General features: G+C 44.3%; 1 protein-coding gene across 1 annotated transcript in view; it reads right to left on the bottom strand.

Moving 5' to 3' along the window:
* Window positions 1-18482, bottom strand: part of LOC138677043 (G protein-coupled receptor kinase 5-like) — a 90518-nt gene extending 72036 nt beyond the window's left edge. The window contains exon 1 of the mRNA XM_069766854.1: window positions 17892-18482. Within this exon, the coding sequence (XP_069622955.1) occupies window positions 17892-17943 (52 nt within the window). The 5' untranslated portion in view covers window positions 17944-18482. The remainder of the gene's footprint in view (window positions 1-17891) is intronic.
* Between the last annotated feature and the right edge of the window lie 7153 nt (window positions 18483-25635).

The following is a 25635-nucleotide window of genomic DNA, read 5'->3' as shown; positions in this document are numbered from 1 at the left end:
GTTCACGGACTGGCCGCACGAGTACCAGGCGTTCAGGTTCAGGCACTGGCCGCACAAGTACCAGGGGTTCGGGTTCAGGGACTGGCCACACAAGTACCAGGGGTTCGGGTTCAGGGACTGGCCGCACAAGTACCAGGGGTTCGGGTTCAGGGACTGGCCACACAAGTACCAGGCGTTCGGGTTCAGGCACTGGCCGCACAAGTACCAGGCGTTCGGGTTCAGGCACTGGCCGCACAAGTACCAGGCGTTCGGGTTCAGGCACTGGCCGCACAAGTACCAGGCGTTCGGGTTCAGGCACTGGCCGCACAAGTACCAGGCGTTCGGGTTCAGGCACTGGCCGCACAAGTACCAGGCGTTCGGGTTCAGGCACTGGCCGCACAAGTACCAGGCGTTCGGGTTCAGGCACTGGCCGCACAAGTACCAGGCGTTCGGGTTCAGGCACTGGCCGCACAAGTACCAGGTGTTCGGGTTCAGGCACTGGCCGCACAAGTACCAGGCGTTCGGGTTCAGGCACTGGCCGCACAAGTACCAGGCGTTCGGGTTCAGGCACTGGCCGCACAAGTACCAGGCGTTCGGGCACTGGCCGCACAAGTACCAGGGGTTCGGGTTCAGGCACTGGCCGCACAAGAACCAGGCGTTCGGGTTCAGGGACTGGCCACACAAGTACCAGGGGTTCGGGCACTGGCCGCACAAGTACCAGGGGTTCGGGTTCAGGCACTGGCCACACAAGTACCAGGGGTTCGGGTTCAGGCACTGGCCACACAAGGGCACTGGCCGCACAAGTTCCAGGGGTTCGGGTTCAGGCACTGGCCGCACAAGTACCAGGGGTTCGGGTTTAGGCACTGGCCACACAAGTACCAGGGGTTCGGATTCAGGCACTGGCCACACAAGTACCAGGGGTTCGGGCACTGGCTGCACAAGTACCAGGGGTTCGGATTCAGGCACTGGCCACACAAGTACCAGGGGTTCGGGCACTGGCTGCACAAGTACCAGGGGTTCAGGTTCAGGCACTGGCCGCACAAGTACCAGGCGTTCGGGTTCAGGGACTGGCCACACAAGTACCAGGGGTTCGGGTTCAGGCACTGGCCGCACAAGTACCAGGGGTTCGGGTTCAGGCACTGGCCGCACAAGTACCAGGGGTTCGGGTTCAGGGACTGGCCGCACAAGTACCAGGGGTTCAGGCACTGACCGCACAAGTACCAGGGGTTCGGGTTCAGGCACTGGCCGCACAAGTACCAGGCGTTCAGGTTCAGGCACTGGCCGCACAAGTACCAGGGGTTCGGGGTCAGGCACTGGCCGCACAAGTACCAGGGGTTCGGGTTCAGGCACTGGCCGCACAAGTACCAGGCGTTCATGTTCAGGCACTGGCCGCACAAGTACCAGGCGTTCAGGTTCAGGCACTGGCCGCACAAGTACCAGGCGTTCGGGTTCAGGCACTGGCCGCACAAGTACCAGGCGTTCGGGTTCAGGCACTGGCCACACAAGTACCAGGAGTTCGGGTTCAGGCACTGGCCGCACAAGTACCAGGGGTTCGGGTTCAGGCACTGGCCGCACAATTACCAGGGGTTCGGATTCAGGCACTGGCCGCACAATTACCAGGGGTTCGGATTCAGGCACTGGCCGCACAAGTACCAGGGGTTCGGGTTCAGGCACCGAAGTACCAGGGGTTCTTTAGGCACCTCCCTAATGGGGAGGGTGCCTTTTATACAAGATGTCTCCCAGCTATTGGCTTGGGGCAACTTAGCAGGTGGGCGCTGCCCCTCTTAGAGCAAGGGAATGAGCAGGCGCCACCGGGACACAAACACAGGAAGCACGATGCACGCCTGGAGCGTCAAGTATGTTGGCGTCCCTGCACGGAGTAGGAAAGGAAACCATGCAGGGATGCCGGCATAGGTGCTACAGCAACGTTTAAAAGAAGAGGGGGAAAAAAAACAAAACAGTACAATGTGGAGGAAAAAGTCCACAATGAACAAAACCCGCAGCATGCTCCCTACATTGAGACAGTACTATGAATATTACAATTTACAGATTTTACAATTTTACAAAGAATACACAGCACAATAAAAATGTGTTCCGAGCAAACTTTACCACGGATTTACAACAGGATCCATGTAGAAAAATGACACTTTATTATAAAAAGACCCCTAAGAGACCATTTTATAAATGTTTTTTTTCTTGCTAAGAAAAATATGTATCGTATCTATTATATATGAAAGAAGCTGCATAAAAAAACAAAGGATTTTGAAATTAATTTAAAAAGAATATCCTGCATTTTACAAAAAAAAATAAATTGTTGTTTTTTTCCGTATCGGGATTCCAGATCAATTATCGAGGGAAAATATGAGTCTAAAAACAATGACACAAATAAGAAGCTGACTAATTTTATGTGCTACTGACATCAAAAGGAATCCGCTCGCTATTCACAGGGGGGATGTTTTTTTTTAACTTGAAAGGGCAGCGAGACAAATTAGCATAACCTTAATGTGTTTCTATAAAGCGCCATATATATAACCGCCATATCTACATCTATCTAAGGAACGAGGACTGCAGGCGGACAACTGTACAAATGGAGGTGCGACAGGGAATACCTCTATAGTCAGCAGCATGATGTAGGGGCAGAGACCCTCATTCCAGTGATGTGTCACTTACTGGGCTACTTAACACAGTTTGGATAAAATCCCTGTTTTTTTCTGCTGTATATTTAGCAGCACTATCAATGCTGAGCTGTGTAAAACCCCGCCCACAGTCCTGATTGGCAGCTTCCCGAGTACACTGCCAGAAAGCTGCCAACCAGGAGCATGGGCGGGGCTACAAAACTTAGCTGGACCGCCTGGCATGGGACACCTAGCCCCGCAGCGATAATTTCCTGCTGATAAAACACTATTTTAAAAAAAACAGCAAGCTGCAGAACAAATGACACATCGTGCTCTGTAATCGAAGAGCAAATAGCAAAAACCTGCTGACAGATTCCCTTTAAGAGCTCATTCAGATGACAGCGATTTTTCTCACACTCAAAAACACGGTGTGAGTTTCAATTTTTTTTTTCCAGAGTTTCATCAGTCCGGTCAAGTGTCACTTTTTTCCAACATATGGTCAAAGTTTCATCAGTTTTTCTCAGGGGAAAAAAAAAAAAACTCAACCTTTTCATATAAAACAGTCCATGAAAAATGGGAAACCCACGGATGGCAGCATCCAATTGCTGTTTGATTTTTTTTTTCACAAACCCGCAGACTTTAGATTGGCCAGACTGATCAGGGAATCGGATCTAGATCGTCCATATCTCTATGATTTTGTGCAGACCACTCAGTCTCCAAAGATTTGCATACATGTGAACAGCCTCTAAGACTTAATGGGCCAATTTCAGGCCATAAATGAGCAACGAATGACTACGGCATATACACAAGTCAATCGCCGATGGTTTACCAGCCACTTCCTACTGGCCAACATAGACCATCGGGGACAGAATGACCATAAAGGGTTTGTCTGGGACTTTAACACTGATAACCTATCCTCAGGCCATAATCACACATTCAGTATTTTACCTCAGTATTTGTAAACCAGGAGTGGGTGAGAAATACAGAAGTGGTGACGTGTTTCTGTTATACTTTTCCTCTGATTGTTCCTCTTCTGGTTTTGGCTTACAAATACTGAGGTAAAAAACTGAGGTAATACTGAAAATGTGACCGTGGCCTTAAGATAGGTCATCAATGTCTGATCGGCACGGGGGCGACACCCGGCACCCGTGTCCATCAGCTGTTCTTGATGTCTCTTGGGTCAACTGTATAGTGGCCGCATGGGGTGGATGTGCAGTTTCGACTGAACTGTGTCGCACCGCAAGTGATCAGTTCTGGTCGCCACCAACACCAGGAAAAGCTAACCAGCGGGGTGGCGGGTGTCGCACCCACACCAATCAGACATTGAAGACCTATCGTAAGGATAGGCCATCAATGCTCAAGTCCTGGACAACCCCTTTAATGCAGTTATTCTGTCCCCATACAGTACTAGATGGTGGCCCGATTCTAACGCATTGGGTATTCTAGAATATGTTTGTATGTACGTCGCGCTGTGAGTGGGGGTTAAATTCTGACCCAATATCGCTAATTGGTCGCGCCCGGCTGACCGATCAGCGAAGCGTGGTTCAAATCTGGCGCCAATTTGCGGCCGGACTGCGCCTGTCGCTGATTGGTCGCAAGATGTCAGGGCGCTGGATGTCGGGGGTTCGGGGTGCAAGATATACTACGTGGCTGTACTATATAACACAGCCACGTAGTATGTAGTATATAGCACCGCCACGTAGTATATAGCACAGCCACATAGTATATATAGCACAGCCACAGTGTATAGTAGCCAAGTAGTAAATAACACAGCCCACGCAGTAAATAACACAGCCCACGCAGTAACTAACACAGCCCACGCAGTAACTAACACAGCCCACGCAGTAACTAACAGAGCCCACGCAGTAACTAACAGAGCCCACGCAGTAACTAACAGAGCCCACGCAGTAACTAACAGAGCCCACGCAGTAACTAACAGAGCCCACGCAGTAACTAACAGAGCCCACGCAGTAACTAACAGAGCCCACGCAGTAACTAACAGAGCCCACGCAGTAACTAACAGAGCCCACGCAGTAACTAACAGAGCCCACGCAGTAACTAACAGAGCCCACGCAGTAACTAACAGAGCCCACGCAGTAACTAACAGAGCCCACGCAGTAACTAACAGAGCCCACGCAGTAACTAACAGAGCCCACGCAGTAACTAACAGAGCCCACGCAGTAACTAACAGAGCCCACGCAGTAACTAACAGAGCCCACGCAGTAACTAACAGAGCCCACGCAGTAACTAACAGAGCCCACGCAGTAACTAACAGAGCCCACGCAGTAACTAACAGAGCCCACGCAGTAACTAACAGAGCCCACGCAGTAACTAAGAGCCCACGCAGTAACTAAGAGCCCACGCAGTAACTAAGACCCCACGCAGTAACTAACAGAGCCCACGCAGTATATAATACTATAATACTGCCCACGCAGTATATAACACTGCCCACACAGTATATAGCAGCCACGTAGTATATAACACAGCCCACGCAGTAAACAGCCCACGCAGAAAATAACACAGCCCACGCAGTAAACACAGCCCACGCAGTATATAGCAGCCACGTAGTATATAACAGCCCACGCAATAAATAACACAGCCCACGTAGTACGCAGCAGTGTGGGCACCATATCTCTGTTACAAAAAAAGAATTAAAATAAAAAATAGTCGTGAGACCGCTAAGTCATCTGGGTAATTTCGCAATGCATCTCTGGGAACAGAAGCTGGCGGCAGCGTCGCCGCTCGCGCGCATCGGTGGACAGCGGAGGGTGAGAATAGAACCATTTTTAATTTTTTTAACATGATATTTTTTTACTATTGATGCTGCATAGGCAGCATCAATAGTAAAAAGTTCGTCACACAGGGTTAATAGCATCGTTAACAGACTGCTACAACACAATGTGGGTGGCGGGCGCTGACTGGGGGGGGGGGGTAGTATGGAGCGGGCGCTGAGTGCAGGGGAGTAGGGAGCGGCCATTTCGCGGCCGGACTGTGCCTGTCACTGATTTCAGCGACTTGGGATTTCCGTGACAGACAGACAGAAAGACGGAAGTGACCCTTAGACGATTATATAGTAGATGTAGGTTATCAGCAGCACATCTGGTTTACACAGGTTGATGTGCTGCCGGCAACGGTGACTTTTAGACTGACAAAATTGATCTAATCAGCCGGCCGATGATCGGGAGCCCTTATGAAGCTTAGTCACCCATTAGCAACCCCAGAGTATAGGAACTGATCTGCAGTACCCGGCAGCAGCCGCTACACACGGAGATTTGCTGTGTAGCCAAATGCAAGGTTTACGTCCAGTCGTTACCGCCCGGAACTGGAAATGGCAGATCATTGGGGTGCTGGGTGCCAGGTCACCACCGATCTGTTATGGATAGCCTATCCAAAGGATAAGTCATCAAAGACCAGACCTGAGTGATCAATAAACCCAAGACTCCTCAGTATTTACCCATATTGATACTGATGACATGAAGCGAATGCGATGGCTACAGCTATTTACCAAGCGCCAGGAACAGATACATTAGACTAGAGACATCCTACCCCGCCAATATTCACAGCTGCCTATTGTGTATGGGGGCCCCTGACAAATGATGGGGAGAGATAAGGATAGTCATGTCTCATTTCAGGTTCCCAATTCATTTGTTTTCTAAAGAAGCCGCCAGAGATATCTGGCAGCAGCTCTTTCATAGTACCCAGGAATACTCGACAGAGCAAGCCCTCCTGTGCATGGGACAATCGAGTGAGATAACTAGCGGCCAATCGTTCATCCGGCAGGTTTCTAAAGTGTGCTTTACTTTAGAGCATCGAGGAGGAATCTCCCAAGCAGCATAGTCTAATTTCTTTAAGGAGTCTCTCTTACTAACGAGTTTTCAGAAACAGACCCCCTTTTTACATACACAATGACATCAGCCACTTTCGGGAAGTTAATCGCTGACTTTAGATTAGTATTTACTTTTCCAGAAGTTCACGTCTGAATTGCGGAGTTTCTTTACCATATTTAATTGAAGTTATTCTAGAATCCAAACAGTTCCGACATAAAGTCTAAACTTAATTCTTTGTCTTTTTTTTATTGTTTTTATTTTTTATTAACTACTATGGAAACCATGTTTTAAAAGGATCCCATACACATTAAAGTCAGCTAAGCCAGTGACTTCGGCAGGAGACCAGATGACCATCTGATTTGTTGAGGGCCTCCTGACTCCATCTCGACAAATGATGTTGGGTGAGGTTGGGATCGGGCAACTTGGATTCTAATGTTCCATCCTTTTCAGGGGAGATGTTTAGCCAGAAGAGGCTTTCTCCCCTCTCCCCATTGGATCTTCATCCAACACTGCCCAGGTCTCTGTAATTATGATGGGGCTAATCAGCATGCAAAGATGCCAAGTCATCCGAAACTCGAAATTTTATGTTCCAGGCTCAAAAAAAAAAAAAAAAAAAAATAACGTGGTCAGTCACCTTACACAGTTGTCGGATGACAGCAATTCCTCCTGACAGACAGCGTACATGTGCTCTTATTTGGAAGAAGCGAAAAAAGGTGGACGCCCGACACCTCTGCCAGATGTTTATTTGATGGATCAGTCTTGTTGAAGTCCACCATGCCCGCTCCTTCTTCTCCCCAATATCGGCCGAAGTGGAGACTTGAGACACTCACTCAGTTGATGATTGTCCAGTCCCGGTGGGTTCCGTCAATCTTCATCAAATGTGTATGGACTTCGTCATGATTTTTGCTCTTGGCAAAGTCACATGCTGACACCATACAGTATAACATTTCCTAATTAGCAGACTACACCGAGGGGACAGGTCATTGATATCGGGTAGCGAGGGTCCGACACTTGGCATCATCACCGATCAGCACACCCTGCGCGAATAGGACCTGCTAACAGCTGACCAGGGACCGCCGGATGACCAATCCTACAGGCTTGTGCACATAACCGTATTTTCGGTCCAAGTGCATTCCGACAAAAACAACATACCGCATTCAGACCAATGTTATTTTATGGGACCAGGGACATGTCCGATTTCTTTGCAGCATGCCGGATTTTTATCTGACATTCCGATCGCACTCGGTTATGTAAGTCAATGAGTCCGTGGAAACCATTGGACGGCACTTGGATGACATCTGAGTGCAGTCCGATTTCCACAGACTGACAGAATGGAGGAAATGGAAACATTTTTCTTGCTCCATCTTCTTCTCATCCGAGAGAATCGGATCACAGATTAATCTGAGTTGCATTTGCATAATTGACCCGATTCTCTTGGATGAGAGAATACACGCTCGTGAGACCCTAGCCTCAGGATAAGTCATCAGTACTGTAGTTCTGGACAACCCCTTTAAACTCTACAGATCCCTTTCATGCTTCCATCATTGCTGTCAGAGGTCACAGACTGTGTATCCATGACATATATGACGACCATTTTGTCTGGATTTCTCCCCTGAGACATAAGAGGTCTGTGTGGGACCCCCACTAATCCACAATGGTTATCAGATTTTATTAGCCTTGCTCAGAGATGAGCAGCGCCGGATGTATCTTGCGGCCGCTTGTCTTCTCTGATGTTGATGTGGAAGATGATCTGCCTCATGAAACAAGAATAACATATGAAAAATCCACCTCCTGCTGCGATAACCAGATTATCAGATGCGGCTGGAGAAACGGGCAGTAATGGGAATGGAGGAGTAGGAAACTCCAGTTCTGCACTCCACGTCATTACGCGGAGCTCCGACCACCGTCTGACTTGTTCTATTACTTAAAGTGTTTTAGACTTTGTGTAAAGTTTATTCCAACAGCTGCAAGTCAGTGATTAATTAAAAAAGAGGTTCTGCAGTAACGGGAGTCTTGCTCCGCTGGTGCATCTTAAAGGCATCTTACTTACATTTCTGCAGTGTGTTCTACGGTTCCACCTGAATCCCCCCCCCCCTCTAAATATGTGATCCACAGTACCCACCCAAGGGGGTCACAGAGTGACACGAATGGAGTTTTTTTTTTTTTACAAATCCTGAACAATCATTTAAAGTGGATTAGCCTGGTGGCAAACTCTCTTTAACACAGGGGTGTCAAACTGCATTCCTCGAGGGCTGCAAACAGGTCACGTTTTCAGGATTTCCTTGTACTGCACAGGTGATAATTTAATCACCTACACAAATAATGAGTTGGTGATTAAATTATCACCTGTGCAGCACAAGGAAATCCTGAAAACATGACCTGTTTGCAGCCCTCGAGGAATGCAGTTTGAAACCCCTACTTTAACACCTTCCCTGCCCACGATGTAATTGGGGGTAATAGCACAATAAGGGGGTGAGTGCAGGTGTATGGTTTGGGATGTCGTACACAACTACCTCTAACAGCAGTGATCGGAGCTAACCCCGATCACTGCTGTGTGCTACTTGTAATGGCTGGTGTCAGTCTGGGCTTCAAAACCATAAGCATTGCAGTATATAGTACAATCTCAAAGTCCCCTATGGGGGACTATAAAAAGAAAATGTTTAAAAAAAGTCAGTTGTAATAACAAAAAAATTCCATATCCTAAAATGCTGAAGACAAAACAAACAAACAAAAAAATTATAAATCACTCTCTCTCTCTTCCTCATCTAAAAAATAAATACATTATTGCAAGGTCCATACAAGTCTGATACAGGAACATATAAAATGAATCCCTAAAATAAATAGGAAGAAAAAAAGAAAAGAAAAGGAGTGCAATACTTTTGCAAGAATTGCAATGAAAAGAGAGAGAGTACAAAGGAGGGCAACAAAATTAATAAAGGGGATGGGAGAACTACAATACCCAGATAGATTAGCGAAATTAGGATTATTTAGTCTAGAAAAAAGACGACTGAGGGGCGATCTAATAACCATGTATAAGTATATAAGGGGACAATACAAATATCTCGCTGAGGATCTGTTTATACCAAGGAAGGTGACGGGCACAAGGGGGCATTCTTTGCGTCTGGAGGAGAGAAGGTTTTTCCACCAACATAGAAGAGGATTCTTTACTGTTAGGGCAGTGAGAATCTGGAATTGCTTGCCTGAGGAGGTGGTGATGGCGAACTCAGTCGAGGGGTTCAAGAGAGGCCTGGATGTCTTCCTGGAGCAGAACAATATTGTATCATACAATTATTAGGTTCTGTAGAAGGACGTAGATCTGGGGATTTATTATGATGGAATATAGGCTGAACTGGATGGACAAATGTCTTTTTTCGGCCTTACTAACTATGTTACTATGAAAATGTTGTATGTACCCCAAACTGGAATAAATAAAAAAAAATGTCATCTCAGCACACAAAAAAAAACAAAAACACACACACAAGTCGTCATACAACTCCATCGATGGAACAATAAAAAAAAATTGTTATGACTCTTGGAAGTAAAAGAGAAAAAAATAAAAACCCAAAAATGAAGAATAAATAAAAAGACACTGCAGCTGCTGTGGAACCTCTTTAGGAAGAAAATAACAGCTCTTCAAGCTGGTCAGGTGGTATCACCAGTCAGGCCATGACGTTCCCAGACTCCTCTTGTGATTACTATTAGGCCACATTCACACGGTCAGTATTTGGTCAGTATCTTACATCAGTATTTGTAAGCCACAACCAGGAGTGGGTGATAAATACAGAAGTGGTGCATATGTTTCTATTATACTTTTCCTCTGATTGTTCCTCTCCTGCTTTTGGCTTACAAATACTGAGGTAAAATACTGACCAAATACTGACCGTGAGAACGTGGCCTATAACCCCATCTCAGCCTTCCCCTCACGTTGTGATGTACTGGTGAAGTATGTGTACTCTGTTGATACATTGCAGAGAATTTCTCCATGACTTCAGAAATATCTTTAAGGCCTCGAGTTCTCATTGGTCGACTCCTTAAAGGGCATGTTCATTTATTCAGTTTAGAATACCTAAAAGAGAAACTGTCTTTGTTGCCCATAGTGGTGGTAGCAACCAATCAGAACTCAGCTTTCATTTCATAAACAGCTATGGTAAAATAAAAGATGACCTGTGATTGGTTGCTATGAGCAACAAAGGCCTTTTTGAGAAACTAGGCCTCAAAGCCTTCATAATGCCCCATTATTAGGCTTATGTTTTTCTCTAATCTCATAAAATACCCGGTAATATCTTAGTTTTTAGGCCTTTTCCTCAAGCAAATCTTCTACATCCTCAAACACCCATATTATTATAGCTGTGATATACAATTATCCCATCTCCGAGAGGTAACCTATAATTTCCACCTGTAAGGAGACTACACAAGACGTAGGTCTCCTCGTGCCAGCTGCCTGACATTCCACAGAGTTGGACATTTCATGGAGAAAAAAAATGCCACATTATTAATATATAGCAACATGTTCATTCTCCACTTGGAAGCCAACCGTTCTCTTAGGCCATGTTCACATATACAGTATTTGGTCAGTATTTTACCTCAGTATTTGTAAGCCAAAACCAGGAGTGGGTGATAAACCCAGAAGTGGTGACGTGTTTCTATCCACCTCTGGTTTTAGCTACAAATACTGAGGTAAAATACTGACCAAATACTGACTGTGTGAACATGGCTTTAATGAGGATATAGGGAAAAAAAAAACACTGCGAAAATGAGCACAAAAAAAAAAAAAAAAAAAAAAGACTCCAGCTTTTTCCTTAAGCGGCTTTGTGAAAGAAAACTCTGGTGGCTCCATCGTCAGATTAAAGACACCATATGCACATACAGAAGCCTTACAGCGTGTTCACATAGTCTTTTTTTTCAGGTTGAAAAATCCACATTAAAAAAATCATTTTTTAACATTTTTGTTTTCATAGCTTTTTTGGGTATGGGGTGTTTTTATTGATTCAGTTGTCAAATTTGGAGAGTCTTTTTTCCCCTCAATTACTGACATGTTTTTTTTCCCCCAGTGTGAAAAAAAATAAGCAAAAAACAAACAACAACAAAAAAAATAGCGTCCCTTGCACCTTACTTGTTTTTCCAATGAAGTCAATAGGAAAATTCTTGAAGATTTTAATGTTGATTTTAGATCAAAAGCCACACTGAAAAACACTATGTGAACATAGTATAAGGGTTCACAACATATTTAAGACGTCGAGGTTTTCCTGGGTGTAGCCGGGTGTGAAAAAGACGTTGTGTGCACATACCCTTATAGCCTGCTTATATAGAATAGAGTTTTGGGGCTGAAAAACAACTAACATTTTTGGGACTTTAGTATACCATATGTTTTCTTTTAAGTGTTTTCTATGTATGGAGTTTTTCTGCTTCATTTGTTTCACAAATCAAATATGAAGAGGTTTTACATCAAGAATTTGTTATTTTATTTATTTTACAGACTTCTATTGCGCCATTAATTTTACGTTGCTTTACAGACATGATAAGAATTCACATGATAATTCTTTACACATATGGAAAAATACATGAAAAAAAAAACCAAAAAAAAAACCCGACATGTGCTTTATAGATGTACCGTATTTTCTCAGAAATCAATAGGTTTTTAATGTGGATTTTGAAGCAGAATTTGATCTAAAATTCATGCCAAACATGCTTACACCGGTCTTTAAATACTGACGACTTAGGGGCGATCTAATAACCATGTATAAGTATATAAGGGGACAATACAAATATCTCGCTGAGGATCTGTTTATACCAAGGAAGGTGACGGGCACAAGGGGGCATTCTTTGCGTCTGGAGGAGAGAAGGTTTTTCCACCAACATAGAAGAGGATTCTTTACTGTTAGGGCAGTGAGAATCTGGAATTGCTTGCCTGAGGAGGTGGTGATGGCGAACTCAGTCGAGGGGTTCAAGAGAGGCCTGGATGTCTTCCTGGAGCAGAACAATATTGTATCATACAATTAGGTTCTGTAGAAGGACGTAGATCTGGGGATTTATTATGATGGAATATAGGCTGAACTGGATGGACAAATGTCTTTTTTCGGCGTTACTATGTTACTATGTCTGGTACGGATTTTTAGAACAGATCCGCTTAAAAATCCACACAAAAAAAAGTTTATTGTTGAATATTTCCCTGGGATATGTTCACACAAGTTTTTCTTTACATATAAATATCTGCTGTGGTGTTCAGTTCTGATGATGTTTTTTGACACCGCTTTAGGGGTTTTTTTCCAGCTAGGTTCCTTTTCATGTTTTCTTATTTTTTGCAACATTTTTGAGTTTAGGGTCAAAGAAGTGGCACGTTGCTTCTTTTTTTTTCCCCCTCGAGTGGATTTTAAAACCTTATGGGAAACAAAATTGTAGAATGATGTATATTGCGGGGCCTAGTGAGCACAAAGAAGTCCTGGATGCCGGGCGCAGAACTGAAGACCAGATGCCAAGGAGGACCAGACTGGAAGCCGGACCAGGGCATTGAGAATTGCACTGCTCATACCCAACAGATACCATGTTGAATCCAATGGACGCCACTATACGGGGTCCAAGGTTGTGACGGGGGTTTCGCTTATTGATGGATTGGACAGAGTAATCTGGTTGTGATTGAGTAGATGGCAATGGGCTTTTCCTGATGGATCGTTAGTGGGACACACAATCACCAGGATAGACTATCACCCCCATCAGTCCTCATAGGGGCTATCAAAGTAATTTATAGTATTTTCATACATGGTCTTGCTCCCTGCAGCCCTAAGTATAAGGAAAGGTACCAGCGCCCGGCCAAAATCCTAGTGACTTTCTATAATATTTTATGCCAAAAATACCCTTTACCCAATCTTCAGTCATTGGGCATGTAGTGCAGACATATTATTATACGACATTCCTGCCCATGGTACCGACAAACCCATAATACAAGGAGTGGGGTCATTATAGGAAATGACGGTCACAGCTTATAATGAAAACCCGCCACACCCAATATACGATCAAGGGGTGTCTGAATCCAAAATATGGGCACTGGCGGTACTATGGCCGCACCTCAAAAGCCCGTCCTCCCGAGAAGTCCTCTCCAACTGCTTCACAGCTACAACTCCCAACAGGCCCCAGCATGACGGGTGAGGAATTATTACCTTTGTTGCCAAAATGTTTCCATTGGATGATAACAGAGAACTCTGCAAACTTTTATCAGATCGACGCTATGGCAGAATAAAAAGTGGTAGGGAGGGATAATCGTGTGCACATGGGCATAAACCCACAGGCTTCCAAGGGGCCATACTATGTGCGTTACTTCATGCTCCACTGCAGGCTTAGGTGGTGGATTCATCATTTGATGGGATTTTAAAGTCACTTATTTGCCTTGTAGAATTTTATGATTTTTTTTTTTTTTTTTTTTTACTCCAAATTCTTCAAAATGCTTCATGTGGTTTCTGCATTTTCCCCAAACGAAAAAAAAAAGCCTTTTATTTTTGTCTTTAGTGCAAAAAGTCGCATGTTCCGCTACAATACTTACTCCGAGGGAAAAGAATGGAGGAGTAAATTGGAGAAAATATTTTGTCACTTTTTAAAAAACAGTTTCAATTCATTCATTGGGATGAGCGCACGTGCTCGTTACTCCAGTTTGCTGCGGGTGCTCGAGTGACGTGTTTGAGTCCCAGCACCCGAATGTTTCACAGCTGTTAAAACAGGCATAAGACATACGGGGAATGTCTGATATAATATTCCGGCACACTCGGTTAGCACCTGAGCATGCTCAGATAACACCTTATCCCAGCACGTTCACTTATCACTAGCGCTTATTCACCCAAAAGAAACCAAAAAAAGGTCCCTGCGTCCTCTCTATGGTCGAATATCCAAAAAATATGAGAATGACTTGATTATCTGGGTGGAATTGTTACTATTAATAATAAAGTGATACATAATCACAGGAATACGTCCAGCAGGTACTCGCCCTCCCCGGACCAGTGCCGAGTCACGACAGCTGTGCTGGGGATTGTGTATAGGCCATAGAGGGGATGTTACATCCACAGCGCTGCAGCCAATCCAGACAGCACGAGCCACTGATCGGCTGCAGCGCTGTACACAGTCACCAGATGGAAAACACTGACCAAGTGCTGAGCGTGTGAACGTGGCCTTACAAGTGGCGAACAAAAAGCGCAAACTGAACGGCGACAAGTCCATTGATACTGCGGATGTAATGTCTATTGTCTGTACAAGTCCCCTCTATAATTTGTAAAGCGCTGCGGAATATGTTGGCGCTATAGAAATAAAATTATTATTAAATCAAAGGAAATGAAAATTCAAGAAATTCAGCACCTTCTCCGCAACAGATTTCGGCGCCGGTTTCATGTTGTGGATTTGTCTGGCCGCAGATGAGGCACATGGGAACGTCATCAATCAGAAGACTTCCAACAATAATTAATCACTACAGATATAATTAATAATAACGTAAATATTAACAAGACACCCATCACGAGTCCAGGGTAATGGGTACATTATTAGGAGCACTGACAAAAAATAAAAATAGTAATATGTATAGCTAATGCAAAACACAAAGTGAAAATATTATATATATGTACACACACATACACAGTAACAAATATAAAATATAGAAACATTTTTCTTTAATTATATATATAATATATATTAGTATATATTACTGCATTATAAACAAATATATATTAACTAGATGGCAGCCCGATTCTAAAGAATCGGGAGTCTAGAATCCATATATACTTTATTAATTCAAATGTAAGAATAATACAATTAATAAATAATAGTAAGAAAGAACAAAAATAATAGGCAGTATATGGAGAAAACACCAAACAAAAGTTCAAAATTGGTGTGAAAATGTCACTGAACCACTTCACAACTAAATATATATAGTTTTGGTAAATGGTATTATCATTTTTTTGACGAAATTCGGCAGGAGCTTGAAGAGCAACGTCACTGGGCCCACCTCCACGCAGTAGAAACTTGCTGTGAGGTAAAAATTCAAAAATCACATCAAAATGGCGGGCGGAGTGTGTCACAGTACGGCACGTTTCTGATTGGTCGCTCACAGCAGGCGGCAACCAATCAGACACTGGACACTGTTGACGTCACTTATCTCCGGACATTAGCTCCGGACATTAGCTCCGGACATTAGCTCCGGACAAAGCCACGGAAGTTGGCACAAATTGCAGGAAGTAGTATTCTAGGCAATTATATATTAGATACATAGTATACAAATAACATCAAAAAAATAATAAAAATTGTAATATGGTAATTATAAAATAAACAAAAATAACACAATACTACTAATAATAATCTAATATATAATTGCCTAGAATACTACTTCCTGCAATTTGTGCCAACTTCCGTGGCTTTGTCCGGAGCTAATGTCCAGAGCTAATGTGCGGAGCTAATGTCTGGAGCTAATGTCCGGAGCTAATGTCCGGAGCTAATGTCCGGAGCTAATGTCCGGAGCTAATGTCCGGAGATAAGTGACGTCAACAGTGTCCAGTGTCTGATTGGTTGCCGCCTGCTGCGAGCGACCAATCAGAAACGTGCCGTACTGTGACACACTCCGCCCACCATTTTGGTGTGATTTTTGAATTTTTACCTCACAGCAAGTTTCTACTGCGTGGAGGCGGGCCCAGTGACGTTGCTCTTCAAGCTCCTGCCGAATTTCGTCAAAAAAATGATAATACCATTTACCAAAACTATATATATTTAGTTGTGAAGTGGTTCAGTGACATTTTCACACCAATTTTGAACTTTTGTTTGGTGTTTTCTCCATATACTGCCTATTATTTTTGTTCTTTCTTACTATTATTTATTAATTGTATTATTCTTACATTTGAATAAATAAAGTATATATGGATTCTAGACTCCCGATTCTTTAGAATCGGGCTGCCATCTACTACTAATAATAATACTACTAACAATAATAATACTACTAATAATAATAATACTACTAATAATACTACTAATAATAATACTACTAATACTACTAATAATAATACTACTACTACTAATAATACTACTACTACTAATAATACTACTAATAATAATAATAATACTACTAATACTACTACTAATAATACTACTACTAATAATAATACTACTAATAATAATAATACTACTAATAATACTACTAATACTACTACTAATAATAATACTACTAATACTACTACTAATACTACTACTAATAATACTACTAATAATAATACTACTAATAATAATACTAATACTACTACTAATAATACTACTAATAATAATAATACTACTAATAATAATACTACTAATAATACTACTAATAATAATACTACTAATACTACTACTAATAATACTACTACTACTAATAATACTACTACTAATAATAATACTACTACTAATAATAATAATACTACTAATAATAATAATACTAATACTACTACTAATAATACTAATACTACTACTAATAATACTACTAATAATAATACTACTAATAATAATACTAATAATACTACTACTAATAATAATACTACTAATAATACTACTACTAATAATACTACTAATAATAATAATACTACTAATAATACTACTAATAATAATAATACTACTAATAATAATACTACTAATAATACTACTAATAATAATACTACTAATAATAATACTACTAATACTACTACTAATAATACTACTACTACTAATAATACTACTACTAATAATAATACTACTACTAATAATAATAATACTACTAATAATAATACTACTACTAATAATAATACTAATACTACTACTAATAATACTAATACTACTACTAATAATACTACTACTAATAATAATACTACTAATAATAATAATACTAATACTACTACTAATAATACTAATACTACTACTAATAATACTACTACTAATAATAATACTACTAATAATAATACTACTAATAATACTACTAATAATAATACTACTAATACTACTACTAATAATACTACTAATAATAATACTAATACTACTACTAATAATACTACTAATAATAATAATACTACTAATAATAATACTACTAATAATACTACTAATAATAATACTACTAATACTACTACTAATAATACTACTACTACTAATAATACTACTACTAATAATAATACTACTACTAATAATAATAATACTACTAATAATAATACTACTAATAATAATAATACTAATACTACTACTAATAATACTAATACTACTACTAATAATACTACTACTAATAATACTACTAATAATAATAATACTAATAATACTACTACTAATAATAATACTACTAATAATAATACTACTACTAATAATACTACTAATAATAATACTACTACTAATAATACTACTACTAATAATACTACTAATACTACTAATAATAATACTACTAATACTACTACTACTAATAATAATACTAATAATAATAATAATACCACTACTGTGCGTTTTTCGAGTCTTTTCTCACCTTCTCGCGCTTTCAGTAACACCGTATTGGCCACAATATTCTCCAGCTCCATCGTCTCCCAGGTTACGGAGGAGCGGTCATTAAACGGACGGGGCGATTATCATGGGGGCAATTAATCGCTAATGTAAGAAGCGAGCAGGGGCATGTGGGGTCCCACAGGTCCAGTGACCCCCTGGGGGGAGGATTTTCCTCTAATAGATAGGGGTCCTCCTATCTGTGTGGAGGGTCCTGGGGGACCACACTGTACAGCAGGATGGGGGTCCCTCTGATGGGGGCAGCACTGGGCTCAGGGCCCCCGCAGATACTGGGGCAGCAGGAGGCTCAGGTTTGGGGGTCCGGGGATGATTACTTGGAGGGGAGCAGGCGCCCCCTAACCAGCAGCTGTGGGCAGAGGAGGGGGATCCGCTCCTAGATCTCTCCGGCTGATCGCCGCGATCCTCGGGGCAGGAGATCGGGGATCCTCCCCAGCGCTGGTCCCTGGCCGGGGGGTGAAGATCCCGGGGCAGCAGGAAGTAACATGGAACTGGAGGCGGCGAATGGAGACGGTAGATGCTACATCCTAGTGGCGAAAGGACCTGTGATGACGTCATCACCACGTGACCACCACGTGTGTGTGGGAGGAGCCAGGCTGCGGGCTGTGAGGCGAAGAGCCGTGTGTGTGTAATGTGTGCGGTGCAGAGCCGTGTGCGTAACGTGTGCGGTGCGGAGCCGTGTGTGTAACGTGTGCGGTGCAGAGCCGTGTGCGTAACGTGTGCGGTGCGGAGCTGTATGTAACGTGTGCGGTGCAGAGCCGTGTGTGTAATGTGTGCGGTGCGGAGCCGTGTGTGTAACGTGTGCGGTGCAGAGCCGTGTGTGTAACGTGTGCGGTGCAGAGCCGTGTGCGTAACGTGTGCGGTGCGGAGCTGTATGTAACGTGTGCGGTGCAGAGCCGTGTGTGTAATGTGTGCGGTGCGGAGCCGTGTGTGTAACGTGTGCGGTGCGGAGCTGTATGTAATGTGTGCGGTGCAGAGCCGTGTGTGTAACGTGTGCGGTGCGGAGCCGTGTGTGTAATGTGTGCGGTGCGGAGCCGTGTGCGTAACATGTGCGGTGCAGAGCCGTGTGTAACGTGTGCGGTGCGGAGCCGTGTGTGTGTAATGTGTGCGGTGCAGAGCCGTGTGTGTGTAACGTGTGCGGTGCAGAGCCGTGTGTGTAAGGTGTGCGGTGCGGAGCCGTGTGTGTAACGTGTGCGGTGCAGAGCCGTGTGCGTAATGTGTGCGTAATGTGTGCGGTGCAGAGCCGTGTGCGTAACGTGTGCGGTGCAGAGCCGTGTGCGGTGCAGAGCCGTGTGTGTAATGTGTACGGTGCAGAGCCGTGTGCGTAACGTGTGCGGTGCGGAGCCGTGTGCGTAACGTGTGCGGTGCGGAGCTGTGTGCGTAACGTGTGCGGTGCGGAGCCGTGTGTGTAACGTGTGCGGTGCAGAGCCGTGTGTGTAACGTGTGCGGTGCAGAGCCGTGTGCGTAACGTGTGCGGTGCAGAGCCTTGTGCGTAACGTGTGCGGTGCAGAGCTGTATGTAATGTGTGCGGTGCGGAGCCGTGTGTGTAATGTGTGCGGTGCAGAGCCGTGTGCGTAACGTGTGCGGTGCAGAGCCGTGTGCGGTGAAGAGCCGTGTGCGTAACGTGTGCGGTGCAGAGCTGTATGTAATGTGTGCGGTGCAGAGCCGTGTGCCTAACGTGTGCGGTGCAGAGCCGTGTGTGTAACGTGTGCGGTGCAGAGACGTGTGCGTAACATGTGCGGTGCAGAGCCGTGTGTAACGTGTGCGGTGCGGAGCCGTGTGTGTGTAATGTGTGCGGTGCAGAGCCGTGTGTGTGTAACGTGTGCGGTGCAGAGCCGTGTGTGTAAGGTGTGCGGTGCGGAGCCGTGTGTGTAACGTGTGCGGTGCGGAGCCGTGTGTGTGTAATGTGTGCGGTGCAGAGCCGTGTGTGTGTAACGTGTGCGGTGCAGAGCCGTGTGTGTAACGTGTGTGGTGCGGAGCCGTGTGTGTGTAACGTGTGCGGTGCAGAGCTGTATGTAATGTGTGCGGTGCAGAGCCGTGTGTGTAATGTGTGCGGTGCAGAGCCGTGTGTGTATCGTGTGCACTGCAGAGCCGTGTGTGTAATGTGTGCGGTGCAGAGCCGTGTGTGTAACGTGTGCGGTGCAGAGCCGTGTGCGTAATGTGTGCTGTGCAGAGCCGTGTGTGTAACGTGTGCGGTGCAGAGCCGTGTGCGTAATGTGTGCTGTGCAGAGCCGTGTGTGTAACGTGTGCGGTGCACTGCAGAGCCGTGTGCGTAACATGTGCGGTGCAGAGCCGTGTGCGGTGCACTGCAGAGCCGTGTGTGTAATGTGTGCGGTGCAGAGCCGTGTGTGTAATGTGTGCGGTGCAGAGCCGTGTGTGTAATGTGTGCGGTGCAGAGCCGTGTGTGTAACGTGTGCGGTGCAGAGCCGTGTGTGTAACGTGTGCGGTGCAGAGCCGTGTGTGTAACGTGTGCGGTGCAGAGCCGTGTGTGTAACGTGTGCGGTGCAGAGCCTTGTGTGTAATGTGTGCGGTGCAGAGCCGTGTGTGTAATGTGTGCGGTGCAAAGCCGTGTGTGTAATGTGTGCGGTGCAGAGCCGTGTGTGTAATGTGTGCGGTTCAGAGCCGTGTGTGTAACGTGTGCGGTGCAGAGCCGTGTGTGTAACGTGTGCGGTGCAGAGCCGTGTGTGTAACGTGTGCGGTGCAGAGCCGTGTGTGTAATGTGTGCGGTGCAGAGCCGTGTGCGTAATGTGTGCGGTGCAGAGCCTTGTGTGTAATGTGTGCGGTGCAGAGCCGTGTGTGTAACGTGTGCGGTGCAGAGCCTTGTGTGTAATGTGTGCGGTGCAGAGCCGTGTGTGTAATGTGTGCGGTGCAGAGCCGTGTGTGTCATGTGTGCGGTGCAGAGCCGTGTGTGTAACGTGTGCGGTGCAGAGCCGTGTGTGTAACGTGTGCGGTGCAGAGCCGTGTGTGTAATGTGTGCGGTGCAGAGCCTTGTGTGTAATGTGTGCGGTGCAGAGCCGTGTGTGTAACGTGTGCGGTGCAGAGCCTTGTGTGTAACGTGTGCGGTGCAGAGCCGTGTGTGTAATGTGTGCGGTGCAGAGCCGTGTGTGTAATGTGTGCGGTTCAGAGCCGTGTGTGTAACGTGTGCGGTGCAGAGCCGTGTGTGTAACGTGTGCGGTGCAGAGCTGTGTGTGTAACGTGTGCGGTGCAGAGCCTTGTGTGTAACGTGTGCGGTGCAGAGCCGTGTGCGTAATGTGTGCAGTGCAGAGCCGTTTGTGTAATGTGTGCGGTACAGTGCCGTGTGTGTAATGTGTGCGGTACAGTGCCGTGTGTGTAATGTGTGCGGTGCAGGGCTGTGTGTGTAATACAGTCAGGAAAATAAGTATTTGATACGCTGCCGATTTCACAAGTTTTCCCACCTACAAAGAATGGAGAGGTCTGTATTTTTTATCGTAGGTACACTTCACCTGTGAGAGACAGAGACTAAAGATAAAATAAAAAAAAAATCACATTGTATGATTTTTAAATAATGAAATGGAATTTTATTGCATGAAATAAGTATTTGATCACCGACCAATCAGCAGGAATTCTGACTCACAGAACTGTTAGATTTTTCTTTAAGAATCCCTCCTTCTCTGCACTCATTACCTTTATTAATTGCACCTGTCCACAGAATCAATCACACTCCAACACCTCCACCATGGCCAGGACCAAAGAGCTAAGGACACCAGGGACAAAATCTTAGACCTGCACAAGGCTGGGATGGGCTACAGGACAATAAGGCAAGCAACTTGGTGAGAAGGCAACAACTGTTGGCAAAATTATTAGAAAATGGAAGAAACACAAAATGACTGTCAATCTACCTCAGTCTGGGGCTTCCATGCAAGAACTCGCTTCGTGGGGTAAGGAGGATTCTGAGAAAGGTCAGGAGTCAGCCCAAAACTGCAATGGAGGACCTGGTCAGTGACCTGAAGAGAGCTGGGACTACAGTCTCAAACATTACCGTTAGTAACACACTAAGCCGTCATGGATTAAAATCCTGCAGGTCCCCCTGCTCATGGCAGCACACGTCCAGGCCCGTTTGAAGTTCACTAATGACCATCTGGATGATCCAGCGGAGGCAAGGGAGAAGGTCATGTGGTCAGATGAGACCAAAATAGAAATGTTTGGTATCAACTCAACTCGCCGTGTTTGAAGGAAGAAGGATGAATACAACCCCAAGAACACCGTCCCAACCATGAAGCATGGTGGGGGAAACATCATACTTTGGGGGTGCTTTTCTGCAAAGTGTACAGGACAACTGGACCGTATTGAAGGGATTGTGAGATTTTGTTCAACAACCTCCTTCCCTCAGCAAGAGCACTGGAGATGGGTCGTGGCTGGGTCTTCCAATGACCTGAAGCACACAGCCAGGGCCAACTAAGGAGTGTCTCCGTAAGAAGCATTTCAAGCTCCTGTAGTGGCCTAGCCAGTCTCCAGACCTGAACCCAATAAAAAATTTTGGAGAGAGCTGAAACTCAGTGTTGCCCAGTGACAGCCCCGAAACCTGAATGATCTGGAGAAGATCTGTATGGAGGAGTGTGCAAACTTGGCCAAGAACTACAGGAAACATCTGACCTCTGTAATTGCAAACAAAGGTTTCTGTACCAAATATTAAGTTTTAATGTTCTATTGTATCAAATACTCATTTCATGCAATAAAATGCTATTATGTAAAAATCATACGTGATTTTCTGTTTTTTTATTTTTAGATTCCGTCTCTCACAGGTGAAGTGTACCTACGATAAAAATTAAAGACCTCTTCATTCTTTTTTAGGTGCAAACTTGCAGAATCGGCCCTTGACATATAATCACAGTGCTGGAATTGAGAAGTAAATCTGATCTTGGTTAACAAACCCTTTATATTCCACAGTTAATAGGGCCGGCAGAATCTAAGTGGTCTGAACGATGTTACGCCTAAATAAGGGAGTGGCCACCGGAGACATAAAGGTGGCCAGGGGTTAAAGAAGGCCCTTTTTCTTTAGAGAAAAAAGACAAAAGAAAGATTCTACAAATATTATGACCCACAGAGTTAAAATGTATTTTTACAGAGTAAGGGGGCAGGCAAATGACCTTACAGATCGGACCAAGATCAGAACACAGTGCACAGACTGGCTGGCGGCTCTCCCGACTCAAGCGTGAAGACTACAGTTCATGCATTTCTATGCAGCTGTCACGCTCTGATCGGAAAAGCCGCCAGCCAGTCCATGCACTGCATTCCGATCTCGATCTGATCTATAAGATTGTCTGCCTCCTTAGGGGTTTTTCAGGCGTCATTTTTTTGCGTATGAGTGTTATCTGTATTTTACAGGAACAGCACAAATACCTAAAATTTTAATGGAGCTGTTCACAGGTTTCTGATTTCTTTCTTAGACCAAGCAGTCAGCGCAAAATCACGAAGCCATGTCCAATATTGATCCGAGTGTCGGATCAAAATCGGCAGTGCAAATCTGTGTGTCCGTGAAAAAATCGAACAGAACTTGCTATGCAAGCGCGGTCTGATTTTTATGGACTGTCAGGTAAAAGAGGAGAAACTTTTTTTTTACGTAAGAGAAAAACTTCAGAAAAACAAACTAAACTGATGAAACTCTGATGACACTGTACTGAAAATCACTGATGAAACTACGTCCGCTTTTCTCGTATGTGAAATCAACTGACGTGTAAATGAGCCCTTAGACAAACACAAAAAAAGTAACGCAAATTTATTCTCAATGTAACTACTGCTGATTTGTGACGGCCTCAGAGGTTTGTTTGAGAACATTAGGAATCAAATAGCATCATGAAAACCAAGGAACACACCAGACAGGTCTGGGATAAAGTTGTGAAGAAGAGTAAAGCAGGGTTAGGGTATAAAAAGTAGCCCAAGCTCTGAACATCTCACAGAGCACTGTTCAATCAATCAAAAATTGAAGGAGTATAAACCTACCAAACTATGGCCATCCACCTAAACTGACATCCCAAACAAGGAGAGCACTAATCAGAGATGCAGCCAAGAGGCCCACGGTCACTCTGGAGGAACTGCAGAAATCCACAGCTCGGGTGGGAGAATCTGTCCCCAGGACAACTATTAATCATGTACTCCATTAATCTGGCCTTTATGGAACAGTGGCAAGAAGAAAGCCATTTTTGACAGCCATATGAAGTCCCATTTGCAGTGTTCAAAAAGCCATATAGGAGACACCCCTAGCATGTGGAAGACAATGCTCTGGTTAGATGGGGCAAAAGTAGAAGGTTTTGGGCTAAATGCAAAATGCTATGTATGGTGAAACATTAACACTGCACATCAGCCTAAAAACACCATCCCCACAGCAGTGGCAGCATCATGCTGTGGGGATCCTTCTCTTCAGCAGGGGCAGGGAAGTTGGTCAGAGTTGATGGGAAGGTCGATGGAGATAAATACGGGGCAATGCTGGAGGAAAACTTGCCAGAAGCTGCAAAAGACTTGAGACTGGGGCGTAGGTTCACCTTCCAGTAGGACAATGGCCCTAAACACACCGCCAGAGCAACAATGGTTGGTTTATTCAAAGCATATTCATGTGTCGTGTTTGAACTGTCCAGTCACAGTCCAGACCTAAATCCCGTTGGGAATCTGTGAGATGACTTGTAAATCGCTGATCACAGACACCTCCATCTCATCTCACTGAGTGAGAGTGAGTGTACAAAGAATGGGCATAAATGTCACCTCTGTGCAACGCTGGTAGGGACAGACTGCAGCAGTAATCCTTTTGTGGTAGATTATGCTTGGAGTACAGCACCTCCTGATTATATTCAGTCTTTTCATTCAATTCGAGAGGTCGTTGTACACTTCAGGGACGCACACTGACAGCTTGGGGCCCCTGTGCAAGAAATGTGTCTGGGCCCCCCTCCTTTTGTGGCAAAATGCTATCTATAATATAATTTTACATAGTTCTCTATCTTGTTCTTTACATACCGGATTCTCATTACAATTGTTGTTTATAGCACTCTGTCTTTATGTCTTTATTTCATAGTGTCTGCTCTTGTTAGATATAAACTGAACTGACTGTTGATGGAGTATGGTAAAGCTTTTTTTCTGATGGCGGAGGTGATGGACTGGTCTTCTGGTCAGATGCTGCCCCATCAGCAGTCATGTTACATCTAACAAGAGAGGACTATGTGATAGAGAGAGGGCGCTGTGAATAACCAAAATAATGAGAATACTCAATGTATGGGATGGAGCCATACATAGCTAGAGAGAACGCTAGGTAATAAGGGACGAAGCAATACATAGCAAGAGAGGATGCTATAATAAGGATCGGTGCTATACATTGCTAGAGAGGATGCTATATAATAAGGGACGGCGCTATACATAGAGTGGGGAAAAGAAGTATTTAGTCAGCCATCAATTGTGCAAGTTTATCCACTTAAAAAGATGAGAGAGGCCTGTAATTGACATCATCAACTATGAGAGTCAAAATGAGAAAACATCCAGAAAATCACCTTGTCTGATTTGGCAAGATTCATTTTGCAAATTATGGTGGAAAATAAGTATTTGGTCATTAACAAAATTTCATCTCAATACTTTGTTATATATCCATTGTTAGCAATGACAGAGGTCAAACGTTTTCTGTAAGTCTTCACAAGGTTGCCACACACTGTTGTTGGTATGTTGGCCCATTCCTCCATGCAGCTCTCCTCTAGAGCAGTGATGTTTTGGAC

This window comes from Ranitomeya imitator, chromosome 4, assembly GCF_032444005.1.
Source record: "Ranitomeya imitator isolate aRanImi1 chromosome 4, aRanImi1.pri, whole genome shotgun sequence".
Lineage (NCBI taxonomy): Eukaryota > Metazoa > Chordata > Amphibia > Anura > Dendrobatidae > Ranitomeya > Ranitomeya imitator.
The sequence above is the reverse complement of the archived record's forward strand: the minus strand, read 5'-3'. Positions and strand labels throughout refer to the sequence as shown.